Source organism: Myotis yumanensis, unplaced genomic scaffold, assembly GCF_028538775.1.
Source record: "Myotis yumanensis isolate MYYU_CA2020_CCGP unplaced genomic scaffold, mMyoYum1.0.hap1 SCAF_6, whole genome shotgun sequence".
NCBI lineage: Eukaryota > Metazoa > Chordata > Mammalia > Chiroptera > Vespertilionidae > Myotis > Myotis yumanensis.
In genome coordinates this window covers 11,493,543-11,521,319 of record NW_027223757.1, presented here as the reverse complement: position 1 = coordinate 11,521,319, position 27,777 = coordinate 11,493,543, and the positions used below count along the sequence as shown (strand labels likewise).

General features: G+C 38.2%; 1 protein-coding gene and 1 long non-coding RNA gene across 8 annotated transcripts in view; one reads left to right on the top strand and one right to left on the bottom strand.

Moving 5' to 3' along the window:
• The window catches only part of ROS1 (ROS proto-oncogene 1, receptor tyrosine kinase), a 91,841-nt gene that overhangs the window by 37,569 nt on the left and 26,495 nt on the right, over positions 1-27,777 (top strand). For 4 of the 6 annotated variants that reach the window (XM_070417540.1, XM_070417538.1, XM_070417544.1 and 1 more), the window contains 16 exons: positions 2,613-2,713; positions 4,135-4,352; positions 4,911-5,071; positions 5,432-5,576; positions 7,655-7,917; positions 8,174-8,237; positions 8,554-8,756; positions 10,346-10,551; positions 11,640-11,926; positions 15,778-15,954; positions 17,420-17,622; positions 19,096-19,240; positions 19,997-20,229; positions 20,324-20,500; positions 23,529-23,697; positions 24,586-24,703. In XM_070417540.1, the coding sequence (XP_070273641.1) occupies positions 2,613-2,713; positions 4,135-4,352; positions 4,911-5,071; positions 5,432-5,576; positions 7,655-7,917; positions 8,174-8,237; positions 8,554-8,756; positions 10,346-10,551; positions 11,640-11,926; positions 15,778-15,954; positions 17,420-17,622; positions 19,096-19,240; positions 19,997-20,229; positions 20,324-20,500; positions 23,529-23,697; positions 24,586-24,703 (2,870 nt within the window). The remainder of the gene's footprint in view (positions 1-2,612; positions 2,714-4,134; positions 4,353-4,910; positions 5,072-5,431; positions 5,577-7,654; positions 7,918-8,173; positions 8,238-8,553; positions 8,757-10,345; positions 10,552-11,639; positions 11,927-15,777; positions 15,955-17,419; positions 17,623-19,095; positions 19,241-19,996; positions 20,230-20,323; positions 20,501-23,528; positions 23,698-24,585; positions 24,704-27,777) is intronic. The other 2 variants (XM_070417539.1, XM_070417542.1) reach the window with 2 other exon arrangements.
• LOC139012120 (uncharacterized) overlaps positions 18,193-27,777 on the bottom strand; it is a 28,341-nt gene continuing 18,756 nt past the window's right edge. The window contains exons 3-4 of one of the 2 annotated variants that reach the window (XR_011471801.1): positions 21,430-21,489; positions 18,193-18,661 (exon numbers count right to left, since the gene is read on the bottom strand). This is a non-coding gene — a long non-coding RNA (uncharacterized lncRNA). The remainder of the gene's footprint in view (positions 18,662-21,429; positions 21,490-27,777) is intronic. The other variant, XR_011471803.1, reaches the window with a different exon arrangement.

The window sequence follows — 27,777 nt, the reverse complement described above, 5'->3', positions numbered from 1 at the left end:
TAGAGAGAGGTAAAATATACATAATACAGATATATCAGACCATTTATAAACAAAGAAACAAATTGTTGAGTCATTTGATCCTTAATTCCATCAGATATATGGATAATAATTTGTAAGACATTTAAAGGGGCCTGATTTGCATATACAGATTGGAACACAGATAGTTAAAAGAAATAGAAATTTACACACATACCCAGAAATTAATCATTCCTGTCAAAAAATGAAATGTTGGAGCCACTTGAATCTGAATACAAAGAAAGTATTCTTTTATGTCTCAATAAAACATGTTAGGGGAAAGCACTTTTATTTTTTGTAAAAATGTGTTAAAGATAATATCTCAAGAGTAACCTCCTATCCCTATGGCCTTGTCAGTAATTTCTCCACTGCTCTGATCTAGTGGTTGGAGCTATTTCCACTGAGGAAAGCTCTGGAGTGGCCCTGTGACTTTTCCATAGATGAGTAAATCATTAGATTTCTCAGCATGTTTGGTGAAAACACCTTTCTTTAAATTCCTGCTCTAAGTCCTGTCAAAGGCTGGCGAGTGTGAATCCGTGTTCTGCTTCCATGGTGTGATGTCTTATCTCTATGCCTTCATTCATGCTACTGGTTGTTAGCAGTACAGATACGGATAACAAACTGGTGGTTGCCAGAGGGGACGGAGGTGGGAAGATGGATGGAAAAGAGTGAAGGGAAATAAGAGGCACAAACTTCTAGTTATAGAATAAAAGTCACAGAGATGTAATAATGTACAGTAAAGGGAAATAATACCATAATAGCTTTGTATGCTAACAGATGGTTACCAGACTTATTGTGATCACATCATAAGGTATATAAATGTCAGGTTACCATGTTGTACACCTGAAATGAATATAATATTGTATGTCAACCATACTTTAATAAAAACTAAATTTAAAAAGAGATAAAATACAGTTAACTTGTTATTTAGAAAACTGTAGTGCATCTCATTATAAATAACCAAGCAAGATTAACCTGATTTCATTTTAACTGAAAAAAGTAATCAATAATCTCTGTTAGCCCGGCCGGTGTGGCTCAGTGGTTGAGCATTGACATATGAAGCAGGAGATAATGGTTCAATTCCCAGGCACGGCACATGCCTGGGTTGTAGGCTTGATCCCCAGTGTGGGGTGTGCAGGAGGCAGCCAATCGATGATTCTCTCATCATCAATATTTCTGTCTCTCTCTCTCCCTCTTCTTTCCTCTCTGAAATCAATAAAGATATTTTTAAAAAATCTCTTTTAGCATGAAGCATGGACACGATTCAAGTGCCAGAAGGTTAGGAGTTGCTAGAATCGTTTTTTACCTTTTGGAAAAAGAGTAGGTTGAGGTTTTTTTTTGTTGTTTTGTTTTGTTTTGTTTGTTTTTTTGTGTGTGTGTGTTTTTTTTTTTACAGAAAGCTGTGATTTATAAGAACATAGAAGGTTCTTACTCTCATACGCCTCAAGATTATGTCTTTGTAGTAGGCCTTGGGTAATGTAGAAAGTATTTTTAGTTCTAGGATACATTATTGTATTCCTTTTACATTTTTCACTGGCTCATCATTTTTGTTTATATGCTGCTGTGTCTTGCTAAAAATATAGTCATCAACTTTAATCCTATCTGATAGCTCTCAGTCTCCAGGCCTGCTATAGAGAGAATGCACTACTCTGAGGTCAGACTCCGGCAATCTCAGCTTATTTGAAAAATGCCTATAAGCTAAAGAAAGCAAAACAGATCTCTTGGATTGTAACTTCTATCTCACACAGTCTATTTCATAGGAGAAGTAGTCTTTCCTCAGGCCTTACCTAGACAGTTGGACATAAAATTAAGACAGGATGGTAACAAGAAGTCAAAGAAAGAGTAGTGAGAGGTTTTCAGATGTCAGCTAGAAATAGGGCTTTATATATAGGTGACTCTACCAGTTATAAAACATAAAAATCCTGTATTATATTTTTAAAATGTGTCAGGATGTTTTGGTTATAATGAACAGAAGATACAATTTTAAATGGTTTAAACCATTGGTTCTCAAAGTTGGTGACACATTGGAATTTTCTGGGGAGTTAGAGAACATCCAGGGGACTGGGCTTCATCTCCAGAGACCACACTTTAATAGGATGCAACCTGGAAATCGAGATGTTTAAAGAACTCCACAGGTGATCCTAATGTGCAGCAATGCTTGAGAACAACTGATTTCAACAATAATGAAATTCATTGACATATGGCTGAAGAGTCCAAAGTTATGGCTTGCTTTGGGCAAGGCTTGACATGACACCGAGGCTCAAGTTCCTGATTCAGTAGGTCCTGGAATGTGGTTGAGAATTTGTCTTTACAAGTTCCCAGGGGATGCCAATCCTGCTGGAGATAAGTATATAGAAGTGAGTAACAGTCCCTGCCTTTTGAAGATTTTTAGGAAACCAGTGCACTTATATCCAAATTATATAGTAATAGCCATAATCATATAATTTTTATATTCAGTGAAAGGTAAAAAAAAATCACTGAGTTTATTATTCCAAAGCTGATCTTAAGGAGAAATCTATTGCTTAAGTGTGACTTGTTCCCAAAGGTATCCTTCAACTGTATATTTGACCTGTTTTCTTTCCTTATGTTCTATTTAGGTAATTGCTTTAACTTTAGACCTCGGTGATGGGCTCCTGTATTGGTTGGTTCAAGACAGTCAATGTATTCACCTGTACAGAGCTGTTCTTCGGGGGCAGGGGTAAGTAATATCCCTCGAAGGCAATTGATTGAGAAGAAGAGCATGACTTGCCCATCAGTTATAAATGATAACGCATGAGAACTCATTTTTCAATAAACAGTCACTAATCATCCACCCAGTTGCAGGCATTGTGCTTGTGGGGGAAGACAGGTTTGTAAACATCTAATTACAATAGAATGTGGTGAACACTGTGATAGGGTGTATATAGAGAGAGCAGAAGACACTGTCAGGTGGGTGAAAGTCCACAAGGCAAACCAGAAACCATCTTCACAGTTGAGTAGGTGTGAATAAATAGCCTTTCACTAGAGCAGGGACTATGGGAATAGCACTAGTGAACATGCGTCTTTATAAGGTTCCTAAGTCCCCGCTATGGTCCTCTGAGGTAGTTTTTGTTTTGTTTTGTTTTTTTCAAGGAGATATTGTGAAATTCTCAAAACAAAACTTTCATTTATTTTAAATGTCATACTTGATAATTTTCTAAAGAGGGAAATGTCAACACTTTAACAAGATTGAGAGAAATCATTCTTAAAAAAGGTCACACCGCTGCTCTAAAAGGTTGAGAATCATTGAGAGTTTTTACTGAGTGCTAGGTAACTGGAGTCATTTTAAAAACAAGCAATAAAAATTGTAAAGCAAAAACGTCTCCACCGAAACCGGTTTGGCTCAGTGGATAGAGCGTCGACCTGCGGACTGAAGGGTCCCAGGTTCGATTCCGGTCAAGGGCATGTACCTGGGTTGCGGGCACATCCCCAGTAGGAGATGTGCTGGAGGCGGCTGATCGATGTTTCTCTCTCATCGATGTTTCTAACTCTCTATCCCTCTCCCTTCCTCTCTGTAAAAAAATCAATAAAATGTATTAAAAAACAAAACAAAACAAAAAAACAACAACACGTCTTTGTAAAATTCCCTGTCACTGAGAAAAAAATCTCTAAAAGCAATTTAAGCAATAGTCTGTTTACCTGAATTCCCTGGTCTGAAAAGAAGCATTTTGACTAAGCTTTAGAAAGTAGTAAGTACCATTGGAGCAACAGACTTGTGACTAGTATACAGAGAAGGACCAAAGAGGCTAGAATAATGAAAGCAAGTAAATAACCAAGAATAAGAGGGAGACATGGCTCAGTCACTGGGTTGTGGCTTTGATGTAGGGTATTATCAAGGACCACAAGCATTTATTAAAACCTGTGTAACACTCTTGCCATTGCAGTATCACATTTAATAAGAAAAGCCCTAGAAAATTTGCTTTAGGAATGTTTTAAGAAAAAGGTAAAAATCAACTAAATATTGAACTAAGAATAATGACAATTATTGTTGCAAGGTATTTTCTGTTTTTATATACACAAACATATGTTTTCTCCAGAATTTGAATGTACCAGCTCTTCCCCCCACTCAGGATACACACACTAATTGGTGTCGTGTTTCAGCAGTGTTGGGGAGCCCACCATCACAGAATTTGCAGCCTGGAGCACTTCCGACATTTCCCAGAATGCACTGATGTACTATAGTGGTCGGCTTTTCTGGATCAATGGCTTTAAGATTATAACAGCTCAAGAAATAGGTCAGCGAACCAGTGTCTCTGTTTTGGAACCAGCCAAATTTAACCAGTTCACAATTATTCAGACGTCCCTCAAACCTTTGCCAGGTATAATATTTTACTCTAGTTTACCCTCGCTCCTCCATACTTCCTGTTAAATAAATGTCTAGGTTGGTATTTTTTCTTAAGAATTATGTTTTAAGAGGAAAAGGGTGTTAGTGGTTTCTGTTGGTTTGCTTGCTGTCAGTTTATATTTTTAAAAAATATATTTTTTTTATTGATTTCAGAGAGGAAGGGAGAGTGAGTGTGAGATAGAAATATCAATGATGAGAAAGAATCATTGTTTGGCTGCCTCTTGCATGCCCCACTCTGAGGATCAAGCCTGCAACCCAGGCATATGCCCTGACCAGGAATCAAACGTGACCCCCTGGTTCATAGGTTGACACTCAACCACTGAGCCATGCTGGACAGGCACAGTCAGTTTATTCTTAACTCAAATGTACAGCTTGAAATGGTCAGAAAATAAGATGATTTTCAGAATGTTTTAAAATAAAGGACAATTTTGCTTTGGTATTATTAGTAATTATTATTAATTTTCCATGTTTTTTATGATGATTATAATACTACATTCTTTCTCCCTCTATTCTTTCTTTCATTTCATCCCAGGGAACTTCTCCTTTACCCCTAAGGTGATCCCAGATTCTGTTCAAGAGTCTTCATTTAGGATTGAAGGAAATGCTTCAAGTTTTCAAATCCTGTGGCATGCTGTCCCAGCAGTGGATTGGGGTGTAATTTTCTACAGTGTGGAATTTAGTGCTCCTCTTAAGGTATGGCTTTGGTTCTAGTAGCTTCTATTTCTCAGACAGACTGTACCATCTGCATCCAGCCCTGCCCACACTGATTTGTACTTTCTTCACTTAGCCAAGCCCAACTCCTTGGTTGCTCCATCAGCCTCTGTCAGGATTATTCCTGAGATCCTTTGTCTAGCCAGGCTCTGACTGCTTTGTGGTTAGTGCTAACAGCTGGCATATTAGACTTTAACTGGAATTTATCGACATCAGCATTTCCAAATTTGAAGGGCTTGACTTTATATGTGAACTGAAGTTTGGAGATTTTAGTTAAGTTGGAATAAAAGATTTTATGATTTTCTCCCTAAAAAAAAATAATGTTTTGTGTTTATATTTTAGTTCCTGGCTAGTGAAAAACAGACTTCACCTGTGTTTACTGTGGAAGGTCTGGAGCCTTATGCCTTATTTAATCTTTCTGTCACTCCTTATACCTACTGGGGCAAGGGCCCCAAAACATCTCTGTCACTTCGAGCACCTGAAACAGGTACAGGGGTTAAAATCTTTAAGAAAGAAAAGGGCAGAATCTCACTTTGCATGACCTAGAATGGACAGTGAATTTTTTAGAATAACTTTCAGTTTTGTAGATGTGTTTAGATTCAATACACTTTCAATGACTTTTTAGAGATTAGAACAACACTATTAAAACAACTCGGCATAATTTATTCCAAAAGTATATTTCAGAGACTTTTTTTAAAGAACTGTTTAACTTCATTGTAATGACATACAAGATGCACAAACATGTTTCAGGTAATTTGTGAAATGCTTTACAAGGAAATGGGGCATTTATGAACTGAGACAGTGTTGTGGGAGGTAGGCTTATTGGGAGATATTCTCATGAAAGGTAATTCAGAATCTTCCGTAGATGAATAACTGATGTTTAAATTTATTGTTTTTCCTTGGAATATATTTTAAAATGGATACTGGCTATATCTTTACATGTGTCTATCACTTTCAAGTGTAAAAAGTATATTTATGTGTATCACTCCTTTATTAAACATTTAATACATACCTATCATGTGTCAGAAACATCATTTCATTTGATCCTTACACAGCTCTGAGGTAGGTAGACAGGTGTTATTATCTTGACTATGAAAAGGAGAAAACAAGCTCAGCAGTTGCCCAAAGTAAAATAGAGAGTAAGGACCTGGCAGGCAGTAAGAGCTGAATAAGCATGGACATCCATTTATATATATATATATATATATATATATATATATATATATATATATATATATTTTACATTAAGAGTCTTTCAACAATATTTTTTCTATGAGTCTCATAAGCTTAGGCAGGTTCAGAGCAGTTAGCATTTGGGCCCAGGTATGCTATCTTTGATATTGTCTTGGGTTGTCATCCTTGCTTGGATTCTTCTGTGGAAGCAAACTTGACTATATCTAACAGGGGATGTAGTGAGGGCTGGGGTCATCAACACTCTGCTGGATGTTGGGAGCAGTAAGGAAGATTGATAAGATTTGGCCTTTGCCATCAGGAAATTTATAATATAGTTGGGAAATTATTCAAAATGAAAAATATTTATTATGCACTTACTGTGTACCTGTCCTATACTGGATTTGGAGGGATTTAACAAGGATTGAGAAAAGGTACTTTCTCTGATGGAGCTCATAAAACAGTAGAGAGATGAACACATTCTGCTAATGATAATAGAAATAAGACTGATAACTGAGGAGTGATGGCATGGCGTAAGCAGGCAAGACTGCAAAACCTTCACCTACATCAAGCTGCCTCAACATTCTTAAGAGCGGCCAATATACATGATGGTATGGCTAGGAAGGCCGTTAGGGAGTGGAAACTCTAGCTGGGCCCTGAGGAATGAAGCAAGAAGAGTGAGTATCCCATGTGAGTACAATATAAGAAGGCCTGGAGATTGGATAACAATGTGAGCATTGAACCTTAAGAAGCAATGTGATTGGAGAGAGGAGTGGGAGAGTCTGAAGAAAGAAGAATCATATCTTAAAAGGAATAACTGGAAAATCAGGAAGAGAAATTTCCTTTAAAAGATGGAGAAATTAAAGGACTGAGTGAATTGCTTGGTTTGGCTCTAAAATAAATGGTGACCTTCAAATCATACTCTTGGGGTACATCTTGTCTCCTGGGAGGGCTCAAGGGGAGAAGACCTACGACCCCCAATAGCTGTATTTTTTATCTTGAACTAGCTGAAGGATAGATAGGGTTACTGCCTTCCTTCCTGGTGACTGCCATTTTCACCTCCAGCTAAATCATTCTGTCTAGATGAGAGTAAATATTGTATTTTGTAAAGAGAATAAGCTACCTTCCATCGATACAGGGCCCAGACAAGATGTACTTAAGTGGTAATAAGAGGGGTTTAGATTAGACATAAGGGAGATTTGCTTAAATATTAAGATAGGTTCCTGAAGAAATCTATGGAATAGTCTCTCCTGAAGATATTTAAGAGCAAGATAGATATACCTCAACTCTCTGGAATGAGAAAGAGTTATTACTGGGTTGCTCTATGCTCTCATCACAAGTGGTAAAAGTCAACCTTCTATTCTTTTCTGCCCTATCGGTGTCTTTGCTTTTCAGTTCCATCAGCACCAGAGAATCCCAGAATATTTATATTATCAAGTGGAAAATACCATAATAAGAAAGAAGTTGTGGTGGAATTTAGGTGGAATAAGCCTAAGCATGAAAATGGTGTGTTAACAAGATTTGAAATTTTCTATCAAATATCCAACCAAAGTGCCACCAACATAACATTTGAAGACTGGATTGCTGTCAACGTCACTCCCTCAGTGATGTCTTTTCAACTTGAGAGCATGAGTCCTGGGTACATTGTTGCTTTCCAGGTATGGACACATATTGGGGTTGTAGGCTTGATCCCCAATAGGGGGGAGGGCCTGCAGGAGGCAGCCAATTGATGATTCTCTCTCATCATTAATATTTCTGTCTCTCCCTTTCCCGTCCTCTCTCTGAAAACAATACTTTAAATTTTTTTTAAAAGAGTGTGAAATAAAATTTCAATAATTTATTAGTCTCAGAACTTAATTATTGTCACTGAGGACACTGTCAAATGCAATTTTTTGTATCTTTTTCTTTCTTTAGGTTAGAGTCTTCACATCCAAAGGACCTGGACCATTTTCTGACTTGGTACAGTCCCAAACCTCAGGTACTATCTAAAACCTGTGTAAATAACAATTAGTGTATTTAAAAAAACCTTTTTAACTCTTGGTATTCTCAGGGATATAAGTATAATCTCTGAGCTGAAGTTAAAGTCAAATAAAAAAATAAATTTTTATCATAATCAAACATGCTTAAATAAACCTAGACTCAGAGCACCTAGTCTGTCTCCATTGAGACTGATGTAGTAGATGAACACAAAGGAAACCCATGGATTTCAAAATGACATCAGATTGAGTGAAGGGATTTTGGTAAATTAAAGTTACTTTTCTCATACATATTACCTACTTGTATTTTGTTTTCAGAAGTCAACCCATTTCCATGCCTCATAACTCTTTTGGGCAACAAGATGATTTTGTTAGATATGGATCAAAATCAAGTTGTATGGATGTTTTCGGCAGAAAGAGACATCAGTGCCATGGGCTACACAGCTGATGATGCAATGGCGTATTATGCTCAGGGAGACTCCCTCTTTCTTTTGAACATGCACAATCAGTCCAGCTCTAAGGTACATCACTATGTAATTCTTTAGAAAGGAAGAAAGTATGTTAACTATCAAGGTTGTTATTAAGAGGACTTTCAGAGCAGTTGTGAAAGGAAGAAAGTAGATCTGCATATCACACTGCCCTGTAATTAAACTGACTGGCCTGTGGTTGAGGCATTAAGATTAGGATGGTTGAAAAGGACAGATGCCCTATAACTATTTAGTCACAAATAAGCTCAGATTAGGTTTTGGACAAATGCCATTCAGGATTACTTTAGCGCAAACAGTTATTGGGTTTAAGGCACTGTGTTAGTTCCTGGAATAAAGGTGAAAAAGAAAAGTTGTAGTCCTTAAACAAACCCTGTCTAGTACTGGTCTAACAGGAGTTAGTACGGCACAGGGATTAAGAGGGTGAGCTTTGGAATCTGACAACCTAGAATTTAACTCTGACTCCACCACTTACTGGATCTGTGACCATCAGCAAGTTATTTAATCGCTGTGATTATGTAGTACCTCATCATAGGATTCCTGTGAAGATCAAATGAGATAATGCATGTAAGGCGCATAGCACAGTGCCTGGCATGTGGTAGGCATTCATTGAATGTTTGCTAGTGGAGAAGGCAGACAGAACACAGTGTAAGTGCTGTGCTGAGGGCAGGAGATGGTGGAATCTCATAGAATGGATGCTCCATCCAGGTGGGTTGTGGTAGGATGGAAAGACATCTTGGATTCCAAGAAGATGAGCCAGGTAAAGGTGGGGAAAAGCTGAGGAAGCAACAAGTGCTAAGTCAGGGAAACAAGAGATCCATAGCATATTCAGGGAGCTATAAATAAATAGGAGGAGCTTGGAATGAAGATGGAGGTGAGGGCAGAGTGAAAGGCAGGTGGTAAAGCTGGAGAGGTAGGCAGGAGCCTGCATAGAATGGGCCTCCTTTGCAAGCAGCAAGCCATTAAAGAAAGTTAGTGGGTCATTAACATGATCAAGCTGTGTTTTAGAAAGACCGCTCTGTTAGCTGTGTGAATAATAACTCAGAGAAGGTTAAATCTGAGACAATTAGGAGGCTATCACAGAAATCCAGATAGGAAAGGCAGGAAATGAGAAGCAGTAAAGTGAGAAAGGAGAGGACACATTGTGGAGATATTGAAAATGGGACCAATTCACAATTTGTAGTAATGGTAGGAAGAAGTCAAGGATGAACCACAGTTGATGGGATTGCTCCTCAGGTGAGTGTTGGGAAACTATAAAAATATAAATGTAATAGAAAAAGAGGTTTGGGACATAGAGTGATGAATTCTGTTGCCTGAATTCATATATGTTGAATAGGCAGTTTAATATTTGAATCAGTACCTCAATGAGAATTAGCCTGAATATGTGGATTTGTAGCATTGGTTTATGGATTACAGTTGAAACCATGGTAGTTGAAATCACTCAGGGAAAATACACTATGTGAGAAGGGGACCAATGTTACAATGGTACACAACCCAGAGTTATTGAGATTTGGGATTACAAAGAGAAGTGCAATAAATGAGTAATATGAGTGGTTACAGAAAAGTCCTCAACCTTAAAAAAAATGACCACTATCTTCTTGGCTGTGTTTTCTATCTGATTTAAGATTTTCCAAGATGCACTGGTTTTTGATATCACAATTATTACAATTGATTGGATTTCAAGACACCTCTACTTTGTGATGAGAGAATCACAAAATGGAATGCAAATATTTGATGTTGATCTTGAACACAAGGTGAAATATCCCAGGAAGCTGAAAATTTGCAACAGAAATTCAACAATAATCTCTTTCTTCGTGTATCCCCTATTAAGGTATCTGAAGTATACCTGTTTCTATTGTGCTGAAATACAGAGACATATTTAAATAATATCTTTGGTTTAATATTAGGTGTTAATGATGGGAACATAAGATGCTTAGGGGTCCTGACTCACTACATTAACTTTTAGTAAGTATGTCTACCACAAATATGTAAACTGAATCCATACTAACAACTTAACTAGCTTAAAGTTAGGTTAATTGCCAGCAGGAAACCAAAGCAGATTTTTATATCAGTGAATTTAATAATATCCTCAGTTGGTAAGGACAAGAAGGGGACCGAGACAATGGAAGAAGATGAGCAGGAGGTAGATGGGCAGCATGTCAAACACAGTAAAAGCTATTCTGGGCTCATCCATCTTTAATTGATGTCTTCAAAAGATGAGTTTTAAGGCCTCTATTCAGCAACTGAGTGGCAGTTTCTTAGGCTGGAAAAATGTATTTTGTGTGCGCCATAGCATGGATATAATCTATCTTGAAATTAGATTGTTAACTAGTATTAAGAAGCAGAAACTAAATTGAGAGGAGGGGAATGGAGATAGGTGTTGATGAAAAGTTGCAAATGTCTTTTATATTTACAATCATTAATAAGACAATACAGCCCTAGCCAGTTTGGCTCAGTGGATAGAGCATCGGCCTACAGACTGAAGGGTCCTGGGTTCGATTCTGGTCAAGGGCACATTCACAGTTTGCCAGCTTGATCTCCTATAGGGGATGTGCAGGAAGCAGCAGATCCATGATTCCCTCTCAACATGGGTGTTTCTATCTCTCTCTCCCTCTCCCTTCCTCTCTCTGAAATCAATAAAAATAAATAAAAAAAGAAGACAATACAGCACCTAAAGTCATTGTAGTTCAAGGCTTTAGTTGTAAACACATTTATTGAGAAATCATTGGAAAATGCTAAAAATTAGATTTCTTGTTCCCTCCTCCATCTAAGACGAAGGTTATTGGGGATGTGGACATGTTCTCTCTAAAAGATGTATTTGTCCTCCTAATTGTTAGAAATGATTGATCTTCGTAAGAAACTAATACTTGAAATGACATATTTTACTCATTAAGTTGGAGGGTATTTTTCCCCCAATAGTCGCCTGTATTGGACAGAAGTTTCCGATTTGGGCTCTCAGATGTTCTACTACAGTATTATCAACCAGACCTTGCACCGAATTCTGCAACCCACAGCCACAAGCCATCCAAATGGAAGGAGCCAATGTTCTTGCAATGTGACTGAATCCGAGTTAAGTGGAGTAATGACTATGGATACTGCTCACCTAAAGAAACCACAGATATACTTTGTCAAAGAGCAAGAGATCTGGGCCACGGATCTGGAAGGATGCCAGTGTTGGCAAGTTATCACAAGGCCTGCTCTGCTCGGTAAGACGCCATGTGTGTACGTAGATCTTTATTAGTAATGGCAGCCCCTCGTATTCCACTAAGAAGGGCTTACATCCCACATGTATGCAAAAGAATATACACACAGTATTTATTCTAAACCATGTCAAATGCTCTTGTAGAATTCAAGTCAAGTTGTTTCCAGAAAAATTGTATATAGGCATCCACATAATATTCTGGATCTATGGGGATATTTTTGTTAGTATATTATTCACAGTAGAGCTACAGTGTATTGAGCTTCACTATAAATGTAAGAATGCTATTAAATGCATTATCTCATGTCATCTTCACAATACCCTGGTGAAGTAGGTCCTAGTGTTGGCGATGGTGAGAACAGCACCAGGTGTTAGACCGGTGGGTTCAGACCTTGGTACCTGAGTTCTGGTTAGGAAAAAATTCAGAGCCAAGACTCAAAGTATAAGAGAAAATTTATTTAGAAAGTCACAGTGGTAGAAGAAGCGAATGATAAAATAAATGGACTCAGGAAACAAATTACAGAGGCAAAAGAAGGGGCCCTTGGAGCGTAGGAGTGAGCAGGGTAATGGTAACATGCCTTCAGGGAGAGGAAAGGGGAAGGGAAAGGCGTGGGTGTTGGGTGTGCTGGGTTTTTAAGGGTTGGGATTTTAAGAAAGGTCCCTGGGAAGGATCTCAATAGAACATTCGTCTGATTTCCAGGTGTGTCCTTTCATGGTCTCCACTGATTTTGTCAGCACCTGGGCAGAGGTCATTTGTCAATGCAGCTAGTCGTGACATCAGCTGTGGTGTTGCTTGTCTGGTTTGACTGCTTTTCTGGGCCTGGAGCTGAAACACAACTCAGGCCAAATGTACACATCATTGTCCTGGAGTCTTAATGCTTAAGGGCTTAATGCTTAAGTCTATTCTCTGGGCCCCTAGTTTGTTCCCCCAAGGGGGTCTCTCACATACATGACTAGCAACATGCCAGGGGAAGAAAGGTCAGGGGAGGGTCTTAACTGCATGACCAGCGACATGAAAGGTCAGGGGGTCTAAACCAAATGATGAGCAATGTGCTAGGGGAGGAAAGGTTACCCTGGGGATGAGGTCCTTGTTTTCCCAGTTTTACTTGTTGCTAGGCAACTGGGGCTTTCCACCCTGGGGACCAACATCCTTGCTCTGCTCATGTCTGTCTGCCCACCACACTAGTATCCTCATTTTGCAGATGAGGAAACTGAGGCTGAGAAAAGTAAGATAACTTTTCCAAAGGGCTACAGTTAGTAAGTAAATGATCTGGGATTTAAAGTTGGGCCATACTACAACATTCATGATCTTACTCCCAGTACCTTATTTTATTTCAATTTTGATGATTCTGTTGACTCCACATTCAGCATGAATTGGCAAATACTTGAAATTCACATGCTTGTGGAGGGAACATTTGAAAGTCTAAAGCAATTTCGAAGTCTCCTAATTAGGAGTAATTACAACAGAAAAAACATGCATTCTAAATTTCCCTTACATATTCTTAAGAGTCTATTATTTCTTACTCTCTAATATGGTATGTGCTAGTCACATGTGGTGGCTTAAGTTCAAATTAAAGAAAATAAATAAAATTAAAATTTTAATTCCACAGTCACACTAGCCACATTTTAAGTTCTCAAAAGTCACAAGTGGCTAATGGTTACTGTATGGGCAACATTGATATAAAATCTTTCCATCATCAAAAGTGCTACTGGGCATTGCTGATTTATATAGTGAAGTTTTGAAATTGCAAATGTGTGTGTGTGTGTGTGTGTGTGTGTCTGCATATGAAAGCTGTAGCTGCACATATGGTTTTGTTTCTGTTGTCCTCTCAATGGGCTGAAGAGTAGAGACGATGTTTTGAACTTTTCTTATAAAAAATTACTTGATTTTGATAAATCTATGACAAAGACTTTTTTATTTTTTAACTTTTTAAAAAATATATATGTATATATTTTATTGATTTCAGAAAGGAAGGGAGAGGGAGAGGGAGAGATAGAAATATCAATGATGAGAGAGTCATTGATTGGCTACCTCCTGCACACCCTCTACTGGGGATCAAACCTCCAACCCGGGCATGTACCCTTGACTGAAATTGAACCCAGGACCCTTCAGTCCACCAGCCAACGCTCTATCCACTGAGCTAAACTGGCTAGGGCAAAGACTCTTTTCTTAATCAAACTTTAGTTAGGCTCCTCTGAGCCCTCAGGCCTGGACCTTAGCCTTCCATGTCCCTTCTTGCTGAGTCTAATTTTAGCAAGAATCCGGCAAAATCAGTTTAGAGAGAATTTCCCCCACTTTAAATATCTGATTAAGCCCCTCATACCACACCCTGAACGTTCTTGCTTGCCTTTACCAAGAATCTTATTAGGCCAGTTTAGCAAGAATCCCCTTACCCTTGATAATTTTTACCCACCGTCCCTCTCATTGTGCATGTTGGTTATGAATCTCCAGCTATCTCTTTCATATTCAGAGTTGAGTACATCTGGCTCCTGTATTATGTCTCCCTCTACAATATTGCAATACACTAAAGTCTTCCTTAGCATTTTAACAAGTGTCAGAATAATTTTCCTTTTATACCTGATACATAAGAATTACCTAGTAGGCATTATCTTACAGGTATAGAAAGGGGGAAACGATAACTGAAATCCATAATCATAAAATTAGAAAATTGGAATAACTTTAGAGATCATTTAGTTGTCATGATATTGGAGGAAATCCCTCTACAAAAACAGTCTTGACTGAATACCTGTTTATAAAAAAAAAATTCTATTTATTGGGAAGTCTGTTTAATCTTTGGGATAATTCTGAATGTTAGATATTTTTCTTCTTCTATGTAGCCATTCCTGTTCCTATTCCTTCCATTTATTAATGTGAGTTCTGACCTCTACATTTAAAAGAATAAACCAATCACCTTCTAGGCAATTGCCATTCAACTATGTAAAGATAGCTGTCGTAGCCCATCCTAAGCATTTTTTTTAGAGGAAAAAGTCAAGTATCTATCACTACACCTCAGGGGATGTGGCTTCTAGATCTTTCTTTGCCCTGGTCGCCCTCCTGTGGTTTCACTTCAGCCACATAATATTCTCTCAAACGTCACCCCTGGCATGACTCACGGTGCTCACTGTGTTCTGGTCAGTGCAGGAGGCCTCTGCCTCCTAGGTCATCTTTTACTGCACTGAGAGCGGTGTTTGGTCTTTGGGCTGCCTGCCATTTAAAAACCCATAATTTTTTAAAAACTATTATTGAGCTAGATTTCTTTCATTTGCTATTTCTAGGGTTGATTTTAAACTTGAATTCAGGATGTTACATTTGTTCCTGTTAAATTTTAATCTATTTCCTGATTCTGTTGTGATATTTTTGAATTCCAAGTCAGGGACTCCATATACTAGCGACAGTAAACATTGAATAGTATCTACGAATTTGATAAATATGTTTACTGTGCATTCATGTCAAATCATTGACAAAAATATCGAGCAAGACACTGAGTCCTGCGCCTATCAGCTAGTCCCTTCCTTCAGATAGGCGTTGTTTGGCTTGGAGTCCACCGGTAAGTTGTAAATCCTGGCTCTGCCCTTGACTGACCTTGTGGCCTTGACATTATTTAACTCGTCCAAGCCTCAGGTTCTCCTTCTACAAAATGAAGCTAATAACAATGGCATTTACTTATGGCTTCATGTGGAGCTAAAATGAGAACATGTCTGGGAAGTCCTTAGCCTAGTGACATAAAATGTGTAATTTTTTTCATATCAAAATTATAGGAAGATTCAAAACGTAGCAGGTATGATATAGAAAAAGGATTTCACATATTGTTTGGAGTAGACACCATAAGATATGTTCTTTATGTTTTTCATAAACAGGAAAAACACTTGTTAGCTTAACTGTGGATGGGGAATATCTATACTGGGTCTCCACAGCAAAGCACGGCACCGAGATTTATCAAGTAAAGAAACGCCGAGGGGCCATCCCCTCTCAGGTGAAGGCCCCGAGGAGCGAGGGCATCTTGGCTTACAGTTCGGTGCTGCAGCCTTTTCCAGGTAATCCAGTCACAGGCTGAGTCAACTTGTTCTCCCAGTTCAGGGCCAGAAAAGTCTCATCATGACTCCTTCTCCAGGCTGTTTCTCCAACTCCTGTCCTGTGCTGTCAGTGTTGCTCCAAACTGCCAGGATTTGGCGTGCGCTGTGATTGCTGTTTGCCTTGGATCGCCGTTCATCTATGCGTGTATTCGCGGCTTGGGGTGCGGGAGGCAACCAGAGGCATGGGAAACCCTTGCTGCCTGTTTCTCTTTCTCTTCTTAGTCCTGAAGGTTCCTTTCTTTCTGCCCTTTTTCTTCTCTGACGATATTTTAGACTCCCAATGGTTTCATAAAGCATTGCATAGCATTCCAAGATCAAGTGCCTATTTATAATAGTGTTCTGTACATCAACCATTGAACAGACATACATGTGTCCTACCACTTTTACTCAGTTCTTATCTTTTTAAAGATGTGACACTCATGCAACTTTTAGTGTTGTGCCCCTAACTCTATTCCCCCTGTGGATTTTATTGTGCAATTTTGTATAAAGCAGTGACTTGTAGGAATGCATGTGTCACATTATGGGCAGAACTCATTATATATATTTACTACTATGAGTCACAATAAAAAAATGTTTGAAATTTAAAAACCAACCAACCAGTCAAAAATGAAAACAGCATTATATAAACTCATGGGTGATTTTCTCAAGCTCTCTCTGCCATTAAGATGTCTATGTTATTCTAAATTAAGCATAATTCCCACTAGAGAGGGATAGAAATGAATGAAACAAACTCAAATAATCTTTGCTTAAATGTATTCATTTATAAAATATGTAAGTTACAAAATATTTTAAAAAATGAAGATTTTATAAATAAATTCAATGACATTTTGATTAAAAATTAATTTTCCACTTTGAGAAATTTAAGAGATTTTAAAAGTCCATGAACATATGATTAATATAATGTTCTAATTACTTCAAAATAAAATAAGGACCAACTTTATTATGCTACTGTCTAGGTCAGTGATGGCGAACCTATGACACGCGTGTCAGAGGTGACGTGCGAACTCATTTTTTTGGTTGATTTTTCTTTGTTAAATGGCATTTAAATATATAAAATAAATATCAAAAATATAAATCTTTGTTTTACTATGGTTGCAAATATCAAAAAAATTCTATATGTGACACGGCACCAGATTTAGGGTTTTTCAAAATGCTGACATGCCGAGCTCAAAAAGTTCGCCATCACTGGTCTAGGTACATTATAAAGGATATACTTTAGCTCCATCTGCTGGAAATGTTAAGCAATTACCAGTTACCTTTCTCCCTAGTTCATCCATCTTTTAAGAAAAAAACTTGTCTTTCTGTCCTGAATAATATTTCCAACACTTCAATACATCATGCCTTATAAGTTAAGTAAAAAATAAAAATTATATTACCCTCAATGTTCATATGTGTATATATTTAATCTTTTTTCTTATTATTTTAGATAAAGCATTTCTGTCTCTAGCTTCAGATATCGCAGAGCCAATTATACTTAACACCACTAACACCAGCCTCACAATCAGATTACCGTCTTCCAGGACAAACCTCACCTGGTATGGCATCACCAACCCAACTCCAACATACCTGGTTTATTACAAAGAAGTTAATGATGGAAAAAATGGCTCTGAGCCAAAATATAGAATGCTGGTAAGATTGGAGCTGGTGGTCTTTGTCTTTTTAGAAGATACTCTTTTTTGATATGAAATTCTTAGTCATAGTATTTTCTATATCATTTTCTGGGATGTGCTATTATGCAACCTGTTATAGCTGATTCATCAAAGCATATTGTGTCTAGTCTTCTCGTCTGGGAATAAGTTACACTTCAACAAACTTTATTAACTGACCAGTTGGTAGATCGCCAACAGTAACAATTTCCTGACTGTCCTTGAAAGAACTGGATTTTTTTCTCCTTCCTGGTTATCTAATTATCCCTGGAAAGTGATGCATATGTGATTTTATGGCCCATCTAGCAGATTTTGGTTGAGGGGTAAGAAATGCATTTGACAGAGAGAACATTGCCATATACCTCTGTCCTCCATAGCATATATCTAGTATAAAAATTGTATATTGTTTGTGATTTCCAGTATTTTGTGAAATGCCCCATTATGCAGGGGCTATGCTTTGATTTATCATTGTATTTCTAGTACCCAGCTTAGTACTTGACATTGTATAGGCATTCACTAGATATATCTGGAGTGAATAAATGAATTGGCATAATTCTTAGCAGCATGGGCACTGGTGTTTTAGTTGTCCTTGTGATGAAATCATGTGTATCCTATATTTTGCTTTGTGCTACTTATTTAACCAACTCAAAAAGTGAAATTGACCATCTCTTATTTGAGGTTTACACAGGATACTTTGCCAGAAAATACAGCCAGTTCTTATTACTTCCTTTATTCTTTTTTTAAATCTTTTTTACACATTTCTAAAGAGAGTTGTTTCAGAGGCAGCTTGGATCATTTGGCTGACTAAGGCTGGGCTGTGGTACTGGACATGGCTATGAGAGCTCATGTATCTTGTCTTCACATTGATTAACATGCATCAAAGGCATGGTTCTCAACCTCGTGCACACTGGAGCTCTTAAAATCTCTTCATCCAGGTTTCTCCTCAGGCCAATTCAGTCAGAATCTCTGGAGGTGGGACCCAGAAATCAGTATTTTCTTCAAATTTCCAACATGATTCCAACCTACAAACAAAGTTGAGAATCATTGACCTAAGGAAGGTCTTTTTACTTAAACTTTATTTCTAAGAATGACTAGATAATGTAGCTTAATCTTTTCTATTGAATTCTATTGTTTCACAACCTTCCAATACCATTTTGCTGAATTTCTAATGCAATGCCAGTGAAATAGTGTCCTCCTCTGGGAATGTTCCTTTGTATGTGAGATGAATATGCCACAAAATTGACTGAAGGCTGTCAGTCATTTAGCATTTATTCTTGTAGCTATTAAACAACTCAGGCCTGGGCAGATTAGAACAGTGAACATTGTCCTTCATGATCCAATATCTACACATAAGAAATGTTGAGTCTTTTAATATTTTATCACTTTGATTAAATAATTTCTCCCCATTTGTACAAAAAATAAAAATCACATATTAATATTTGTAAATTAATTGCAGGAATTTCAGGAGAGTATAGCCCTTATAGAAGGCTTACAACCATTTTCAACATATATGATACAGATCGCTGTAAGGAATTATTATTCTGATCCTTCGGAACAGTTACCTCTGGGAAAAGAGATTTGGGGGAAAACTAAAAGTGGAGGTGAGTTATGGGCTTGGTGTGGGATGCTAGAGTGGAGTTTTGTAATATATGTGATGTGTATGCCTATATTTGTTTGTTTTTTACCTGAATATAAAGTCATCTTTATTATGTGACCTTTTTAAAGCTTAATAAGGAAAATATATTGGTTGAAAAATACTTTGATGACATGATTTTTGCTCTAACACTAGAAGATGATCAATAATATTCCATCAAAATGAAAAGTGACTAGAAGCTGAAAGAAACATCAGCATCAATACTGTTTGCCCAAGAAACACAGTCTTTGCTCTCACCACACAGTGTCACCCTCTTCCCATATCTTCATAGTTCTGCTCACGAGGTGGGACGGGAAAACCAAGCCTTTTCTCTATTTAAAGTAATATAACATATTGCCTTAAAGAAAATGGATCTAGAATCTAAAAAGGTGTCCTTAGATGTGGCAATTATTATGGGGTGATGCCATTTCTTTCAGATGTCTCTGATGAATTCACGAAAATCACCCCAATTTGGTTATTCATCATCACTGGCCAAATCCTGGAGCTAGAGTCAGAGAATGATTTAGTCATTCGGCAAAAATAAGCCAGTCTTTCAGACAGCCGCTAACTTACCATTATATAAGAGGCTGGCTTCCCAGAGGCACATCTGTCATTCATTCTGCTCACATGACATGACTATCCTCAACCAAGACCCCATTCCTTCCTTCCATCTCCCAGTGCTATTACTGCAACATCCCTTGTCATGCGTTGCTCTGTATTTCAGTACCAGAGGCTGTTTGGCTCATTAACACAACAGTGCAGTCAGACACCAGCCTTGTCATATCCTGGAGAGAATCTCCCATGCCAAATGGACCTAAGGAGTCAGTCCGCTATCAGCTGGCAATTGCACATCTGGCCCGAGTTCCGGAGACTCCTCTAAGACAAAGTGAATATCCTCATGGAAGGCTTGCTCTCCTGGTTACTGGACTGTCCGGGGGGAAACTATATGTGTTAAAGGTACAGCGAGGCTATTGGGTACTTTTACTGCCATTCTCAAGCACAAGGTTGTGCAAAGGTTAAGCAATTTTTGTTGTTGTTGTCTTTATAAAAGGTCCTTGCCTGCCACGCCGAGGAAATGTGGTGTGCTGAGAGCCACCCTGTCACGGTGGAAATGTTTGACACCCCAGAGAAGCCTAATGCCTTGGTTCCAGGCAACTCCAGTTTGCAGTTGGATTGGAAGGCTCCATCTAATGTGAACCTCATCAGGTTTTGGTTTGAACTCCAGAAGGTAGATCACACCGTGCACTTCAATGCAAACTCTTCTTTTATGCTGTAGAATAAGTTGGAAGTTCTTTTGCATATCTCTAGAGCATTCTCTTGTATAAATCAACAATATATTTGACCACATTCATTGATTCAGGTTTGCCATCTAGAAGCTGTGAACTGTCTAGACCAGTGGTCGGCAAACTCATTAGTCAACAGAGCCAAATATCAACAGTACAACGATTGAAATTTCTTTTGAGAGCCAAATTTTTTAAACTTAAACTATATAGGTAGGTACATTCAACTTTAAATTCATGGTTTTTGTCTTCCGTTTTTCTTTGCTTCTTCTTTGTAGCCATGTCAAACAGGGCACCTAAAAAAATGTTTCATTTTATAATAATAAAAGCACCAACACAAAAGAATTACAATTCTTAAATTGATGAGAAAAATACCTGTAGGATTTGTAGCTGGTTGGAAAAATACAGGTAACTTTATGCTTCGAGTAGGTACTTTTGTCACCCGCATGCAATTTGAGGATGCGACTAGCACTAACCACTGCACAATGAGGCTGCTGACTGACTGGCTCACTCAACTCGTGCATGAATCGCGCACGCCTCCCCTGCGCTGCGTATCCCGCGGCCCGACCGACCGACACCCCCCACTTCTTCTAACGCCACTTCTTCAAAATAGACTCGCCCAGGCCGAAAACCGACTTCTGCACACGGGCCACGAAGTTTCAATCGCACTGTATGTGCACGCCCGCACGTGGTATTTTGTGGAAGAGCCACACTCAAGGGGCCAAAGAGCCGCATGTGGCTCGAGAGCCGCGGTTTGCCGACCACTGGTCTAGATTAATTTCTGGTAGGAAGAATTCCCAGAGAGATTAGTTTGCTCTTAAAAGGCTCCATGTAAAAGGGTATAAATTATGGTTTATAGATTTTCATAATATTTTACTTTGTTTAGATGTTATCAGCATGGTTCTCTGGTTTAAAGTCCATAGCAATTTGGTATTTTCTGTATAAAAAAAAGAAAGACATACATAAGCAAAAAAACAAAATCTGTTTAGAAAGGTTCTTTCAACCATTTAAGGCTATATAACAACAGGAGAGAAGTAAGATATAAAACCATTTGATCTTGGCATATAAACTATAAGTGTTCTTCATCCAAAAATCTTCATGCTTTAACCAATCTAAAAATATTCACTGAATTGTAAAATATCAATCTAAATACTTCACTGCTAGGGAAAAGTTTAGATTGATTTTATATTGCTACAGTTAGAATGGATTATTACATTTTTATAATTGCTACATTTCATTTTCATCACTGTATATCCACGTGTTCACATTTATAAAGAATGTCTTGTCCAGTGGTAACTTAAAAACAAATCAGTATAGTCATGGCTTCATTTTTCTTTAAAAATGAAGTTGCTCTCAGGATGTTTTTTTAGAGTTTACTACATAAGATTATTTTATGACCTTGTACTTTTATATAAAAACTATGAAATGTGTGACACAACAGTGAATGTTGACTTGACAAAACCAAAGGCCATACTTTAATGGGACTTCTTCCACTGAGCATTTTTATGATGATGTGTTGCCTATTTAAAAAATGGTCATCTTATAAAAATGCAGTTAAATTGGAGAAATTAGAAATCACTTTTATTTTTTTGCATCTATTTAAGTAAGCTTAATGCAGTTCAGTTTAAGTCAAGAGGAGGGATATACAGCTCATTTCCCAGATCAAAGAGATGAAATGGGAAGGACCTTAGAGATGATGATCTCTAGCCTCTCATTTTACTGATGAGAAGTCAGAGACCCAGACAGGCGCCGACATGAGTCAGATCTCCCCAGACAGTCAGCAGAGGACCCCAGGTGACTCATTCCTCAGCAGTGCTCCTTGGGTGCTGTCCATAGAAGGAAGAGGAGTCATTAAGCCACCCAACTCCTCAACATTTGGAGAGAAGGACATGGCTAGGGACTGCCTAGTTCAGTCCCCATGACTTTCATGCAACACTTTTTGTTTCAAAACTCCTTGTATTCTTACACTTGCTCAACACAGGTTTCAGAAAATCTTAAAAATCATGAAGCTGAAATTGTCTGACACAGTACCTATAGATAATCATTCCTAACTGAGTAGAAAACTAATACAAAGTGTCCATCCAATGAAATGGCATGGCCTTGGAGTGCTAAGTGAAAAAGGAGATGTAAAGCAGGTTTATTTATGGAAGCTGACCTTCGTAGGAAACTACTGGGGAAAATACACTAAGAACCCTTGACAAAATGCCACCTGCCATGTCTCTTCCTGTTTGTATGTTGAAAAAAATCGCCATTTTCAAATAATGACGTTAAGGGTCCAAATACATGGAGTTTTAAAAAAGTAATGTCACAGAGAAAGAAGTTTAAGATTAGTAAAATCAGAGACCCAGTATCTAAAGAAAGTAAGATTTCCTATAACTTCTAACCTGGCTACTGATGGTGGGCAAAAATTTTCTTCTCCTGGGGATCGAGTCTTCCTTTGTATAATAAAAAGCAATGCTAGTTAGATGTCTGAAAAAAGTTTTGGGAAGAAAAACTGAATGTCTTAATCCATAACTCAATGTGGACTTCTTCATAGAATCAAAACATGTAAAAATGTCATTGTTTTGAAATGAACAAATCTTTGGAATTGAAAGTATCATTGTTTTGGTCCATCACTGTCCCTCAGCGGTGAACTGGCATTCTTAGCCAACCTGATTCAATGCAGGCACATATGATTAGAGGAAATAAGAAGTCAAGCTCTAAATTTCCTTCAATGATGCATGGTCAGAAGTGTATGCCCCACCTTAGACTTATCCTAAGAACTGTCATTCACGTCAGTTATAGCTGATTGTGAAAAATAAAGTGGCTGTCTCTGGTAGGCATGATGTTTGGGGTCAAACATAAAGAAGCTCTTATTTTTTAATAGAAAATAAATTTTATTTAAAGTTTCATTGATTGCCTTGGTTTGTGAATTTCTGTGTTTAAGAAGGTTTTCTTAAAGAAACAAAAAATGTTAATTGAGTCTTCTTTTTCTAGTGGAAGTACAGTGAGTTTTACCACGTGAAAGCTTCGTGTAGCCAAGGCCCTGCTTATGTCTGCAACATCACAGACCTGCAGCCGTATACTTCTTATCATGTCCGAGTAGTGGTGGTTTACAGGACAGGAGAAAACAGCACCTCACTTTCAGAAAGTTTTAAGACCAAAGGTGAGTATTAACATACAGCACTGAGAAAACCCTATAAGTTTCCCAATTATTTTCTCAGCACTTATTTCACCAATCCTAGAGGTTGTCATTTTTTTCTTAAAAGAGTAAATTACTATTTCTAAAACTTGAGTGAAGAAATTAAAGAGTTAGGAGCCCTTATAGGCAGTAATGAGATAATACTCACCTGGTCTTGCAAGATCCTGAACAGGGCAAATTATTTTACTTTTCAGTATTCGGATTTCCTGTCTAGCTACATTTTGCAGCAAGAACTAAATGAAAACAATGTTACTGAGTGTCTGACCCAATATTTACTTACTGACTACTATAACCACATTAAAGATTTTTAAAAATCTAAAAAGTATATCAAATTCACTAGTGTTCTAAAAGGTATACCATAACACCAAGTTGATCTTATAAGAATCAAGGGAGAACGTACTAAAACTTACAATATTTTCTTTTGTATCACTTATTTCAGACCAAGCTAAGATATGTTACTCTTATCATGAATTTATCACTAGTAAAAATGTCAGCTACTCATTAAAAAATATGCACTTATATGAAAACTAGAGGCCCGATGCACGAAATTCATGCAAGAGTAGGCCTTCCTTCCCCCTGCTGCCGGCACTGGCTTCCTCTGGCATCAGGGACCAGGGCTTCCCTGTGGCTGTCAGCAGACACCTGGGACCCGGGCTTCCCTCGCAGACCCGGCTTCATCCAGAAGGAATGAAGGACATCCAGAAGGACATTTGGTCTAATTAGCATATCATGCTTTTATTATTATAGATATTTCTGAATATTTCCTCTTAGTAAATACAGTCTATAAAAATATGTTGTGCAGGATATTTTATATTTCTAACATATCAATCAGTATTTTCTTTGTTTCCAAAGCTGGAGTCCCAAGTAAACCAGGCATTCCAAAATTATTAGAAGGGAGTAAAAATTCAATACAGTGGGAAAAGGCTGATGATAATGGAAGCAGACTTATATACTATATACTTGAGATAAGGTATGTCTATTGGCAAAAGTGCTTTGTAATATTTAGCTCTACAAAGAGCTAAATAGGTTAATTGTAAGGTGTTATTAGATCAAAATTAACAATATTTCTCAATATGTATTTTATAAATAAATGTGAAGGATCTTTAAAGACCTTGAATGTCTCATTATCTTTTTTGCTCAGGTCTCAGCAGCTAATTGGCACTCCAATTATAAGGCAGATCTCAAAAAGTACTTGTCAAAACTTTATGGAAATAATTCTATAATTGGCACATATAATTTATATTTACTTAATATCTATTCTTTTCAAGAAGTTGAGCTGATGTTTGATGTTAGATGGTGGTATGCATGTACATTTCAGATGTTAATTTGTTTTAGCAAGATGAATAATATATAGGGAAAATTGTCAATGAGCTAGGAATTTTTCAGAACATAAAACCAGGAACAGGTCACGCAGGACTCTCTATCCACTGTGAAGATTACGGTTTGCAGTGTGTTCCTGGGGACTGCAAATGTGGCTTTGATGTAAACTAATCAGCTGATGAACATACGCAACCTCAGATCCAGCCAGGATGAGGAGCTCTGTGAATCATAACTGGCTCAGATGAACTGATTTCATGCCAGCACGAAGGGAGAATTTCAAATTCCATAGACACGCCCCTCACGGGACTATGAAGCCATCTTTTAAGAAGCTCCAAGGACAAGTCACTTCCATAATTATAGTCCTGGCTATTTGAGCTTTAGATCTATTTTTGCTTCATCATGCTCTGGCATTCCCATAGCCTTAAAAAATTTTTCCTGCTCATGCTAGAGGAGTGCATTAACCATATTTCTAACTAAAACCTTCTTGATATTTCTGTTACTATTGTTCATACAGAGTGAAATACATTCTGACCTGCAGAGCTGTCTTAGTGGCCTGTGACTGTGATTATGTCCACCAATCAGGCATCACCATGGTCTTGGAGGCCCCTTTTAACATGTTTCCCTCAGTAACACCTTAAATGCATAGCTCCACAAATACTTTGCATTTTCTTGCCCAAGTTTCCACTCTCTGGACAGGGGCTGTGGAGTAAAAGAATGAATTGCTTTACCTTTAGTATCTCAGAGTAACTCCTTCAGTCAGGACACTCTCGTGTACCCCGTGTACTTGCTGACAGTATAGTGGCAGTGATAGTGCCAAATGCAAGAACTTGGGAGCTGACCAGACTGTGTTAATTCCCTAGGGCTGCCACAACAAAGGAGCACCACCTGGATGGTTTAAAACCACACACATTATTCTTTTACAGTTCTGGGGACTAGAGTCTAAATTCAAGGTGTCAGGTCCAGCTGGTGTGGCTCAGTGGTTGAGCATGCACCTATGAACCAGGAGGTCACAATTAAATTCCTGGTCAGGGCACATGCCTGGGTTGAGGGCTCGATCCCCAGTGGAGGGGCATGCAGGAGGCAACTGATCAATGATTCTCTCTCATCGATGATGTTTTTATCTCTCTTTCCCTCTCCCTTCCTCTCTGAAATATATATTTAGTTGTTGTTGATGGTTTGTTAATCCTCACTTGAGGATATTGTCCCATTGATTTTTAGGGAGAATGGAAGAGAGAGGGAAAGACAGAGAGCAACATCGATTGGTTGCCTCCTGCAGGAGCCCTGACCAGGGCCTGGGCCAGGGAGGAGCCCGCAACCAAGATACGTGCCCTTGACCAGATCAAACCCGAGACCCTTTGGTCTGCAGGACGGCACTCTATCCACAGAATCAAACTGGGTAGAGCAATAAAAATATATTGAAAAATAAAACAAAATAAAATCAAGGTGTTAGTAGGACCATGCTTCCTCTGAGGATTCTAGGAAAGAATCTTTTCCTGCCTCTTGTTAGCTTCTGGCGATTGCTGCCAATCCCTGGCATTCCTTGGCTTGTAGATACATCACTCCAGTCTCTGGCTCTGTCATCACATGGCATTCTCCTTCTGTGTGTGTGTGTCTGTGCCTCAATCTCTGTCTTCTTAAGAGGGCATCAGTCATTATGTTTGAGCTTGTCCCAATCCAATATGATCTCTTTAACTTTATTACATCTGAAAATACCCTATTTCCAAATAAGGTCATATTCACAGGGTCTGGGTTGGCCTGAATTTTGGTAAGACACTATTTAACCCAGTACACAGACCGTGCTTAACTCCTTGCTCTATTCCATTATAAACTTAAATGTTCTCATCTGGAGAAAAAAAAAAAGGGATAATAATATCTCCCTCTATAGGCTGTTGTGAAGACCCAGAGAAATGAAATGACATGAAAAACACCAGTATTGTAAGTTGTAAATAAAAGATGTTCAGCCAATGTCAGAATTCTTCCTTCTCTTTCTCAATGGCCAATAGCTGTGAAGAGCCATTTTATAAATGTTTAAGTGTCTCATTCTTTTGGGTCAGAATTGTTTGGGTTAACCAATGAAATTGCCAATGCCTAGCGTGAGACTTCACAAAATGAACAAAAATACCACGTCATCAAGTTTCACTCAGGATGGCCCCTAGGACCTTCAGCTCCTTGTCACCAACTCGCTTCTCTGGTCCTCCTGATATACTTGCCACCGCCTGTCCCTCACAGGCTTAGCTGTTGCTGTCACTGTTTCTCTTTGGGACAGCTGCTCAGTTAGTAGGAGCAGAACTGGCTTCCATTATCTATCCCCATGCGTATTGTGGGTTGGTACCAAGTCCTAAAACTGCTGTGGTCTGAAAAATTTCAGACTTCTTACTGTCAGAGAAGACATAACTGAAAGGCCTTCAGCCTGTGATTCCAGCCTTCCAGCTACATCTTTTAAACCCAGCTATTGTGCTCTTTCCACGTTTCATGTGAAGAATCATGTGGATTGGCTTTGAGGTGAGGGTAGGCCAATACAAATGGCAACAACAAAACGTGTAATTTCAGACATAATAACTTTGGTAGCTGAGCTATTATAGCTTCCTGATCAATTGTATGTTTTTTGTGTTATTTTGATCTGGATATGATATTTGGAGACTATAGATATAGAGGCTGAGAAATAAGAAAAAGAAAAAATTTCCAATAAAAAATTATGGAACAACTGTCTTATGTGTTTGGAAT